The sequence below is a fragment of the Trachymyrmex septentrionalis genome, unplaced genomic scaffold, assembly GCF_001594115.1.
Source record: "Trachymyrmex septentrionalis isolate Tsep2-gDNA-1 unplaced genomic scaffold, Tsep1.0 scaffold20, whole genome shotgun sequence".
Classification (NCBI taxonomy): Eukaryota; Metazoa; Arthropoda; class Insecta; order Hymenoptera; family Formicidae; genus Trachymyrmex; species Trachymyrmex septentrionalis.
The window spans coordinates 3,892,719-3,904,881 of record NW_017305180.1 but is presented as its reverse complement, the minus strand read 5'-3'; the positions used below and the strand labels follow the sequence as shown (position 1 = coordinate 3,904,881).

At 29.2% G+C, this 12,163-nt stretch overlaps 2 protein-coding genes across 3 annotated transcripts in view; both read right to left on the bottom strand.

Moving 5' to 3' along the window:
- Positions 1 to 265: 265 nt before the first annotated feature.
- On the bottom strand, positions 266 to 1,327 carry LOC108747707 (homocysteine S-methyltransferase-like). Its single transcript, XM_018485371.1, has one exon. The coding sequence runs from the start codon at positions 1,263 to 1,265 to the stop codon at positions 309 to 311; it is 957 nt and encodes a 318-aa protein (XP_018340873.1). The 5' UTR covers positions 1,266 to 1,327; the 3' UTR covers positions 266 to 308.
- Positions 1,328 to 3,945: 2,618 nt separating this feature from the next.
- LOC108747703 (vascular endothelial growth factor receptor 1) overlaps positions 3,946 to 12,163 on the bottom strand; it is a 16,099-nt gene continuing 7,881 nt past the window's right edge. Inside the window, exons 8-22 of one of the 2 annotated variants that reach the window (XM_018485359.1) lie at positions 11,238 to 11,361; positions 10,881 to 11,056; positions 10,594 to 10,760; positions 10,363 to 10,507; positions 9,864 to 10,019; positions 9,222 to 9,401; positions 8,281 to 8,423; positions 8,027 to 8,195; positions 7,835 to 7,935; positions 7,439 to 7,589; positions 7,150 to 7,374; positions 6,810 to 6,978; positions 6,015 to 6,294; positions 5,271 to 5,708; positions 3,946 to 4,983 (exon numbers count right to left, since the gene is read on the bottom strand). In XM_018485359.1, coding sequence (XP_018340861.1) covers positions 4,312 to 4,983; positions 5,271 to 5,708; positions 6,015 to 6,294; positions 6,810 to 6,978; positions 7,150 to 7,374; positions 7,439 to 7,589; positions 7,835 to 7,935; positions 8,027 to 8,195; positions 8,281 to 8,423; positions 9,222 to 9,401; positions 9,864 to 10,019; positions 10,363 to 10,507; positions 10,594 to 10,760; positions 10,881 to 11,056; positions 11,238 to 11,361 — 3,296 coding nt within the window. In that variant the 3' untranslated portion in view covers positions 3,946 to 4,311. The remainder of the gene's footprint in view (positions 4,984 to 5,270; positions 5,709 to 6,014; positions 6,295 to 6,809; positions 6,979 to 7,149; positions 7,375 to 7,438; positions 7,590 to 7,834; positions 7,936 to 8,026; positions 8,196 to 8,280; positions 8,424 to 9,221; positions 9,402 to 9,863; positions 10,020 to 10,362; positions 10,508 to 10,593; positions 10,761 to 10,880; positions 11,057 to 11,237; positions 11,362 to 12,163) is intronic. The other variant, XM_018485360.1, reaches the window with a different exon arrangement.

The following is a 12,163-nucleotide window of genomic DNA, read 5'->3' as shown; positions in this document are numbered from 1 at the left end:
AACAAAAAAAAAATTAATAAAAAATATCAATGTATGCTCATTTGATCGCATTTTTAAAAACGTACCAATAGATGGCCCACCCTGTAAAAACGTACCAATAGATGGCCCACCCTATATATTGTATATATATATATATAATATTTATTTAGAAATTTGTAGAAATAAAATTTGAACGCGCTCCTTATTTATGTAAACATTTTATGTGTAATATATTTTGCATTTGTGCAGGCATTTAATATAAATTCGTTATTATAAAAATTGTGTGAAGTCATCCTCTTAATGCTATTAAATTTATATAATATATATGTTTATGTTCGACATTGGTCCACTTTAGATCTTATTTGTTTGATATCCGCAGCATATGTTCTGCAACATCCGCCGATGTAGCGAACGCCAAGATCCAACCATTCGTCAATGAACTCGTGCAAAGAGGCAATTTCTCCTTCTTTCTTCCATCCTTCAGATACTGTATATTTTTCTCCGCTATTAGGGTATACTATCAATGGTATGAGATCGTTTAATTTGTTTTTATTGATATCTTGCAGCAGAGCGGTAACACATTGTGGAGCAATACAATTAACACCGATCGCTAATATTTGTCCGGGTAATGCAGTTTTGTAACATCTCACGGCAAGCTCTTGAAAGTTGTTGCCGTCTACCAAGCTTTTACCATCATTTTTACAGGAGAATGACAACCATGCCCGCGTATCTGGAAATTCCTTGAGTAGATCGATTATAGCCTCCGCTTCGCGGACACAAGGTATTGTTTCTATCGCCAATAGATCAACACCTCTCTCCAACAATGCGCGTATGCGAGGTCTATGCCAATTGATCAAAAATTCTCGCGATATGTTGATACAATACGAACCAGTATATTCTGAACCATCGTGCAAGCAAGCGCCGTAAGGACCGCAAGATCCAGCGATTAGTGGCTTTCGATTTCTCACATTTTCATCGTTATCTATTTCTTTACTATAAACGTTAACGGCATCTTTAGCGTAATCAACAGCTTTACGGATAATCTCGAGACTTTCTTCCTCGGTGATACCGAGATGCTTTACAAAACCGTCGATAGTTGCTTGATATGTATTTGTTTCTATGATATCGGCACCAGCACGCAAGAAATCCAAGTGAGTAGCGAAGACGGCTTCCGGTTTCGTTATAAGAAAACGTGCAGTCCACAGAGGATCACCGTTAATTTTTTCATCTAGGTGGGTGGACAATTGCGTAGAAAAACCACCGTCCAGCACTTTTATCTCCGACATGATTGTTTTTTTTTTCTCGTTTTTAAAAATTTATTAAAATCGTTTAATTTTAATTGATTAAAACTTTATATAAAAAAACCGATATCACATAACGACACAAAAAATTTTACTGCAATACGAATATAAATGCATAGCTTGCATCTCGATTGCTTGATGTACTCTACGATATTACAAGAAGTTAGTCCAATGCACGGACTTTATACACATTACGGAGATAACTGTGAAATGGCTTATTGCTGTGTCTACATTTTGATAATTAATTATTATAGAAGTATGTGTCATTGTCCAAGTAGTCGCTTCTTCCGGAGTATTGCGTACTGGTCGTAGATTACGGTATCACGCGCAGCATGTAATCATATCTATACAATATCATCCTTTTTTTATCAAGTATTTGCAACGAAAACAGGAAAATACAGATAAGAAATCGTCTAGCAATATAAATAAACGTTTATTTTTTGAATTGATCGTTTGACCTTACGAGATATTTGATACAAAGTTCAAAATACAATATAAGGCTGTGTTTCGTTGCACGCATAATGCGCATGATGTATCGTAATCCTTGTTTAACATTCTGCGAACAACAAGGATAAAATGATATTTCATGCGCATTACGTGAAATTAAATGACGCATATTAAATGACACTAAAAGAAAAGAAAGAACACTAATAATCTTTATCTGTAATGGATTTTGATAATTATTTCCATTAATCACTATTACTGCGACGAATTAATGTAATTTTTTCAGTTAATTAACGAACGATGATGTGTGATAATTAATATAACATCAATTTATTGCACAACAGTATTAAATAGAAAAATAGCTTAGAAGAAAGTGGGGCAAGATAAGATATCCATATATCTTCCAAAAACGTGTCACACACAAAGTAATATATTTATAAAAAGTTTCTTTTTTTGTTTTGTTTTAGAATGATGAGAAACTATAAATTCCTATAAATTTATAGATCTAAAAAAATGGAGAGGAAATCAGATAATTGTGGAAGTTCATATATATATATAGTTATTAGTTAGATAACCGGTAATCAAAATTGTAGAACAGAAATTTTATTTTATTGCGAGCATGAAGTCAGTCTATTGAAGATAATAATAGACATGTTAATAGATAAGAAAAAATAGTAATACAAATGTTCATATTATATATGTATTATTATACATATAGTGAGTGCAAAAAGTATTTGTATAGAGAAACTATTTTTTAAAAAAACTTTATTTTTAAAAAGTAAATTATCCAGCGAGAAAGTCATCAAATTATTGTTGAATCAATATCGATACGATGATTTTAACAACAAATTTGACATCGATTCAACATTTAATTGACGATTATTTCTTCCTGGGTAATTAACAATTTATTCATAAAGAATAAAATAGACCGCATATTTCTTAAAATTATATATACTAAAAAGATGTGTATTAATTACAGAAAATATATCATCTGAAAAATAAGCAAAAGTTAAAAATTGTATTATTTGCATGCTCAAAAAATATTCGTACCATCGAGAAATTTAGCTTCTAAAGTGAAGAATATATGCAAAGCTCATTCGTTAAAGTAAGAACAAAATGTATTCATTGTATAAAATTGCTAATTAATGTTTATTTTCTACAAATAAGACTTTTTTATAAAAAATTTTCTTGTACGAATACTTTTGCTCTTATTATATATACTCGCTTTGATTTTTTTTTAGTTTTTAGATACAATTACTCTATTTTATTATAAAAATAAAACACTAGAATATATTATGTATCTCATATGCCATATATTTCACTTATACAAAAATTTGTTTTTAATTTAATACTATTCAGTTCTAATAAAGAAATCCTAATGTCCTAATAAAGAAATGTGCAAATGTTATAAATGTTAAGTACAAAAATTGAGGAGATCTTTATTTACATATTTAATATTATTACATACACATACACACACACACACACACACACACACACTCGCGCATGGGCGCGCGTGCATATTCATATATAAGAAAAAGCGTATTTTAATATTAAACACTTTTATAAATTTGCACAGTTTATTTTTCATAAAAAATTAATGAAAGAATTCTCTTTGTCATGATTATGTGTTTGCGATAAAGTAAAGAGATAAAAAATAAAAGTGAATAACTATATATGTATATAAATACAAACTTTGAATTGTGATAGAAATAACACATATTAGTAATCAAATCTATAACGCATTTTTTCTTATTTTCTTTATGTATTATCTTGCTTAGATATACATGTACTTCTAAACATGTTATTATACTTTGTACATCATTAAAAACATTATTGTAACGATGGAAATATTACAAATGATGATACCCTAATAATATCACATTAATTAAGTATCTAAATTTCATATTTTTTAGATAACAAATAAATGTGCACAATCCAATTATTTCACATTATATTCTGTATAAGCAAATAAATCAATAACGTGTAAATATATAATTTGTCAAATATTTTAATTATTTATATGAAAATAGAAAATACCTCAAAGAATTTTTAATTTGATAAATGTTTCGAATTCTATGCATTTTCCAATTGGAATGCGTCACAGTATTTGAATGTTAATTCTTAAAATTAGGTAGTGGCACTTTTTCATACTTACTAATAAAAAATGATTTTTATAAACATGAGAAAGTATGTAAACAATTTTGTATCATATAAATTGCTGTTACAAAAAATAAATGAAATTAAAATATTTGCGTATTATGCATGAATATACTGCTTCTCTCTCTTGTCTTGACGCAATAAGAAGTGGTTTTTTTATTTCTACTTATACTAATGTATTCTCGATATGCTATAATCGCCATATGGCACATTAACTGAGAAATATTTTGCAAAATATTAAATTCGATATTATATCACGTATTATTACGCGTATTATTAGGTATAATTACAATTATGACAATGTAAAAGGTCGTAAGATCATTGCAGCGCAGAATTATGAATAAATTACTAAACTGCACTGAATCTTAGTACTCAGTAAATAATTTAGTATTCACAACGATACATAACTACAAAATTCCCAAACGGACTAAGCTTTCTGGTCCACCTCATGATTACTGATCATCACGTAACTAGGATTGCTGAAACTATCCGGTACACCCTTTCTCAAATCATTCTTCTGTTTTGGCATGTTCACGTAATTATCTTGCATGCAGATGATGGACGGCGCATAATCTTTTTTTTTCAAGTCCGTCGTATCCGTATGTGCATCATTCACGTCCGTGTCGTTCAGATCTATTAAGTGAAGATTACGTGGCGCGTTGCAATAACCGGAATCTCGATCAATCGGTCTGTCGACTGTCTGATCCTTCATCGCTTGCCTTTGTCGTGCGAATTCTGCTCTTCGCTCGTGAACATTGATCGGTTTCAGGTAGGGATCCTCCTCAGAATGTTTCAGCATGGGAGACAGCTCGACCGCGTCCTCGGAATCCGATGCGGGCGATGGAAACTCAAAGTGCGAGTGTTCCTGATGTGGTCTAGGACTAAATATTCCGGATTCATCTGTCGGACAACCGGGGCTCATACATAAGTACGATGAATCTGGCGCGCTTTTTGAGAATGGCGAGTTCACATAATCGTGACTTGGCGACGATAGAACTGCGTGATCCGGCGCGGACATCATTGTTAAATAGTCATTTTTGCCACTTTCTAGATTCATCGTGTTCATATCCATGTACGGTGTATTTAGACTAATGTAATGCTGGAACAGAGATAAAAAAATTTTTCTGTTATGTATTGTGTCTACTTTGAAACTTATATTATTAATATATTAATTAATCACTTAATTAATATTATATTAATATTATATTAATTATTCAATAATTTAAATATATGATTCCTTATTCTTAATGCTAAACATTTTTATTGTATTTTATATTGTTTATTATGTATTCCTTTTTTAAAGAATTATTTATTTAAACATATATTACACTTCTTTCGGTTTGCGTTACGGCTTAATATCGTTACCGTTATGAAAAAATAACTCACCAATCTCACACTTTCTTCTAACAAATTTCCAATGCTCTCCACGAGATCCGTAAAGCTTGGACGTAGCGTTGGTTTAGCTTTCCAGCACTGTAACATTATGTCATATACTTCTCGAATAGCGTAATCGGGTTGTTCCATTCTGTAGCCCTCAATTAATTTTTGATACTGCTTCTCTGCCTCCATGCCGGGATACGGCGTCTCAGCCAAGGTGAAAAATTCCCATAGTACTATGCCAAAGCTCCATATGTCGGATTGCGTCGAAAATACTCGATCTCTGATCGATTCGATGGCCATCCATTTTATTGGCACTGGGCCATCACCTTTTTTCTTATAATTACCATCTTTGTACATAGTCTTTGCTAGACCAAAGTCACAAATCTTGACTATGTTGTCCTCGGCAAGCAAGATATTTCTTGCTGCCAGATCTCCATGCAAGACCTGGATGAATATATATGTTATTATTTAAGTTAATGAAAAAAAATATTATTGAAAGAGGCATTTGATGCATAAAATATTATAAAGTGTGAGTATTTAAATAGTTTCGACAAGTAAATTTTCATGACTTTTGCAAATCCAATTCTAAAAAGTTAATTCTTTACATTGCTTGAAATTATGCAATTTTTATTTATTCTACATTTATACTTTATTTTTATTCATTAATTAAAACATTAATGAAATTAACATTTTATGCTTCTTTCGCAATTTCACATTTATCTATGTAAACAATTTATCTATGTCACTTACGTTTCTTTGACAAAGATATTCCATTCCACGTGCTACTTGAAACGCGTAAGACAATAGATCTTGAGTACAGATTGGTTTAAGATGTTGATCTTTGTAGTCACCGCAGTAATTTGATCTCCATCCAGGTTGAGATGAATTATTACTGTTGATACAGCCATCTGGCGAGAAGTTAATCTCTGGAGAATCCGGATTCGTTCCCGGACAATAGTGCACCACCACATCGCCAGTATCTGAATTCGCACTAAGACTGCGAGAAAATGACAATGCCGCATATTTTATCCTATCATATGGGCAGAAGAGAAAAGGAAAATCTTGTTAAACCGCACCCATTGCATGCACCAGCTTGTACGTGTGTATTTTACTTGGTGCTATTTTTATTTAACAGAATACATTTTATAATACACAAATGGTTATTCAAGAATTAGAAATCCTTCCTTAGAATTTCTTTCCTGGAATTTCTCATGCAGATTAAATTATTAGTGCGAGATTCTTTGGCGTTAGTATATAAATTTGTTTCATTAAAAATACATTTAATTGATATTAAACAATATAAAGTCATTAATTATCCAATTTTAATTCAATTAATATTCCCTCTAAGATATCATATGAAATACAAATATTTGCTTTTTAATTAATTCACATTTATATAAAAGCGTGAGATTCCAAATGCAGCCAGTTTAGAATGTAATCAAAAATATTTCCTAAATGTTAGTTATACTTACTAATAAAAAAAGATGAGTATGATAGTTATAATAATAACAGATTATTTGGAAAATGAGAGATCGGTAAACAAACCTGTTATTACTGCTGACGCTACCAGTTCTCATCAGTATATCCATACCGATATTAAGGTCGAGTTTCCCAGTCTTAGGATCAATTTGATTAATAAAATCATTTCTATGTCGTAAAAGGTAATTATGCAAATTGCCGAAACGACAATATTCGACAATCACCAGTAATTCGCCTATTGTATAAAACAATTTTAATTATTAACGTTTTATACTTAACTTTATCCGTTCTTGTCTCACAGTTGAATAGATATATTTTTACTTATATATGTATACCTTTTTAAAAGTGCGACATTTTAATAAAGCATAATTGCTAAATGTAATTTTTGTTTTTCAACAATACGTACGTTTGGATATATTTTTAGTACAGGCACCAAGAAGATTAACGACGTTTAAATGTTTTCCAAGATGGACCATTATTTTAAGTTCGCTCGCAAGTGCACGAACATAAGTAGGATTCGTAGTTCGACGAACCATCTTCACAGCAACGGTAGTAACAGTTTCACTTTCGCATATTCCATGCGCTTCCGCCTTCATTACAACGCCGAATTCACCACTTCCCAATTGTTTTCCTAATAATCGAAATGATTATTGTATTAAACTGAATTGATATTTATTATATTATCACACACTTACCGAGCTTTAATCGTTCCCTTGGAAATTCCCATTTTTTATCATAAGGAAGTAGTTCTGCTTGATCATCAACCGTCAAATCTGGATTTAAACATTCTAAAGCACCTTCTTCAAAGTGCATAAGACCCGCTTCCATTAATTCTTTCCTCATTTTCTATGTAACAATTCGATTGTAATTTAATTAGACTGCATTAGCCATAAAATATTTTCTTATAACGTTATATGAAATTATATTTCATATAGAATAACAAAAAAGTTCGTCTACTTTTGTATTTATCAAATCATTATAATACATTACTATAATAATTTTATAAACATACAAAACTTTATCACACAAACTTTTTTGTTTCGCCCTGTATATTTTTATATAACATTACAATTGTAGAATGTATAATTTACCTTTTCACGACGAACTTTAATCGTGAAAAAGATTGCTAATATCACTAGGAAAAAACCCAGAATAGCTATTGAAGTAGCTAATATTATGTCAAGTTTGTGCCCTAAAAAAATTTTAAGTTTTTTAATATATATTATTCTACTTAATATTATTTTTTTAATACATTTGTTATTGTAATATTGTTTAAAGTTTACATTTTGCATTTTTCACCGTTATGTGCTGATAAGTCTCGTTGATGCCCAGTCGGCTAATAGCCCGACACGAATATTTTCCACTGTCGTGATGTCTTAAATATTTTATATTAAGTTCTTGATAATCATATTTAAAAAAATATTGATTATTTTCTTTCAATAATACATTGTCCTAAAAGTTATTAAACATAGAATATAGTGTACATCGCACTTTTTTTTATTTTATTAAATGAGAATAATTATAAATGCATTTGTACCTTATACCACGTAACAGTTGGTTTGGGCATTCCTTCAGTAAAACATTGCAAAATTACCGTCTTGTGACCTTCGGCCATCACATCAATAGTTCTTATTGTAGTTTCATTCATATTTGTTTTGGTAAAATATGGTGGTACCGGATCTATATAACATTAATTGTATAAAAAAATCAGTTTAAACATTTTATCATGTAAATAGATATTGATTTAGAATAATAGGTATATTTTTATAATAAATGAGCTTTATGTATACGAAGATATACAAAATATTCCTCGAATCGGTTGCCACGATTTATGAGATACTTTCGATGTTGACGATAAAATTTTTCTAAAAAGTTGCCCTAAATAAATTTTAAGTTTAAAGGTTGTCGATTTTTAGTAAAAAAATAATTGTGTAAGAAAAATTTCGAAATTTATTTTTTTAACAAACTAAAATTAAATTATGTTTTTTAACTAGAACCATATTTTTTTTCTATATTTTCATATATGGAAAGATAAATTAATCGATATATATATAATATTATAATTAACATATCATATATGTTAATTACTTAATCCTAAGATAATTCAATTAATACTTACAAGATAATTCACGAATTTGTCATCGATAATTAAAGCAGAGACAAATGTAAATAAACATTAATGTAGAGAGAGAACATATATAGGAACATACATACAGAAATAGTAATCGTCGAATTGATTCGTCGAAATACGTAAAGAAGAATCGAAACACATATAAAGTAACAATCGATTTGAGGAATATCCTGTATATTTTCATATATTTCATATAAATTTTTAAAATATTCCAAATTTATTAAATATTAAATATCTGTATAAAACTTCTTTGAAAGAAGTGTATTTATAAAATATTAATTGTGAATTAAAATCAATTATTAAATATATGTATAAATACTATAAATTGAATAATTATATTAATGTACCGTGAATAATTAATTTGTAGTTAGCATAATCAGAAAGGGTCTCTGGGGCCTCATAATACATTGTATTCATAATTTTTCCAGTACAGAAATAATTTTGGGCATCTGATTCTTCAACACGATAGAGTTTCAACGTTGATCGATAAGTGAATGGAGTTTTATGTCGCACAATATGTAATCTTTCTAAAAATAATAAAGATATAATCAATATTTAAATCATCTGTATGTATGTGTACGCGCGTGCGTGCGTGTGCGGGTGCGTGTATTTTTGTTAACATTTATAATATTTTATATACCATCATAATATAAAAATAATATATATGTATAATAAATAATAATATAAAAAAATAAGATATTATTAATTATTAAATTATTAATAAGATATTATTATACTTAACTTAATTGAAGAAACTAATAATTATTATTATAAAAATTATATTATAAATTTTAAGTGTAATTACAAATATTAAATTATCATACGCATAATATATAAATTGTATTTTTACCTATCATTTTTTGTAAAAGCATTAACATTTTCAGAATTTATTTTTCTCAAAAAAGATTCTATGATTTATATTATCTTTGATATTTATAAGTACTTTCATTTTTTAATTTATTTCGATTCAATTCTGTTAAAATAATTACCTGTTTCCATAAGTAGTTCTTCAGTTTCATTTACTAATACGGTCCATGTAAACGCATCTGTGTAATTATAAACGGACGCCGCACAAATTAATTCTATGTCATCACCTTTTGTCACAGGCTCTTTTGGTCCAATAATACCAAACGCGCCTAATCCATCTAATTAAAATTTAAAGAAAGATTATTATATTTATTTTTTACATGCAAATCAATGATTGCCATTAATACTTTATTACGATTGGTTTATACATTTCAATAAAAAGATAAAAATCAATTATATTTAATAATCAATCACTTAGTATTCATTGATTTGTCTTGTCTGTTTTTTAGAATAGATTTACAATTAGAATAAACAAATCCTCTTATTTACAAAATTTAACTCATTAATTGACACATCCAAAGTATATCAAACGATATTAATATGATTACAAATATGATTTCAAATTATAACACACAATTTAGACAAAAAAGTATCATTAAGTATTTTTTAAAATATTCTTACCTGAAATAAGAATGTTGTCAGTCACAGAATCACAGGCAAGGACATTGCAAGCTTTACATGTTATTTTTCCGGATATTTCGAGGGGCATTTTTAATATCGATTCGAATCTATAACTAGAGCTATAAGCTGCGCTTTGCGTCATGTCCTATAAAATTCATAGAATTTTCTTGTTATAAAGATAAAAATAGAGACGTACCTAATAAAATCAAGTTAACATAAAGTTGTATTTACCGTCGGATATACAATTGTTGAATTTTCAAGTGATGGATAATTAGGACATCTCAGAAAACTCCATGTTATATTCGGAGATGGATTTGATATTACTTCACAATGAAATTCTGTACTTTCGTTTGGTGGATAATAGGAGTCAATACGCGTCAATATAGAAACCGGCTTAGCTGAAATTAATAGTAATGCAACATGACTACAGTTATAAACAAATAGTTGTACATTATTATGTTTACAGTGTATTTACTACAATCTTTTTTAGTTAACGTTACAAAATAATTTCGATATACCTATGACATTTAATGTAAAGTTCAATTTTTCGATCATGTAATCATTTTTTGCTTCAAGTGTATAATTTCCTGAGTCTATGATACTTAATGACATGATTTTCAAAATAGTAGCTGTTGCACTTGTATTCACGAAATATTTTGGGCTCTCTATAATTTCGTCAGAATTCGGTTTGAACCTACAATAAATAAAGTACATATTTAACATATTTATTACAAGTAACGGAAAATACAAGAAAATATCTTAATTACACGTGATTGATTAATTTATTTGCATATACATGAATACATTAATATAATTTTCTAATTTTAAAAAGTAGATTTTCTTATTATACTTTTTAAAGCATTGTAAAACTTTACCACGCTAAATGGGCTTTGGGCCATCCATCGACGTATACGACCCACTGAACATAATTGCCGCTTTCTGCTTGATAATATTTATCGGTATGTTGAGGGATAAGATGGATATATTTCATTTGAGGGTCTGAAATAAAAATACATACCGATTCCTTTTACATACAAAAAATGTAGAGTAGGTAGTCAAACAATAAACCAGTAGTACAGAGTAGTGCATTAATTTGCAGGGTCATAGCAGCTCGACTTATCGAAAATAAGAAAATGCAGTACTAAAAAGTTGATAAAAAATTCTGAAAAAATTCTTAGAGTTCTGTGAGAAGAAAATAAATGATTTTTGTCTTTTGCAGTTTTTCTATAAAATTGATAGTATTTGAGTAAAAAAATAAACGTCGATAAGTCGGGCAGCTACTATGATCTAACGAATTAATGCACTGCATCGTACACTATTGCGATATTTCGTAAATGTGACGTTATCAGATTGTGCTGCTATCATGCAGTGACTCGCATTTGAACCTTGGCTCACCAGTCGACTGCGCAGATGACGGCTATATAATGTCACATTTTAAGAATCTTGGATTAGAAAACAAGTTTTTTTCGTAAGTTTTACATATTTTTTATGTTTTTGTTATGTCTATCATTTTTTTCATTGTGCAATAGTTTTGTGTGCACATTTGGCTTTATTATTCTGTAAGCAACTTTTTCTGTTATATTATTTTACCACATTATTTAGGAGATTATCGTGGAAAAAGTTAGATGGTCTACAATGAATCATTCAGACGTAGTAAACAATGAACCACGGTATATTACCTTTTACGATAGACCTTTTTTTACGATAACCTTCAAAATAATAATTCATTGTAATAATTATTTAGAATACGGCGCCCCCCCCTTACCTAAAATCTCAATAAAAATATACTCATTTAACGCGT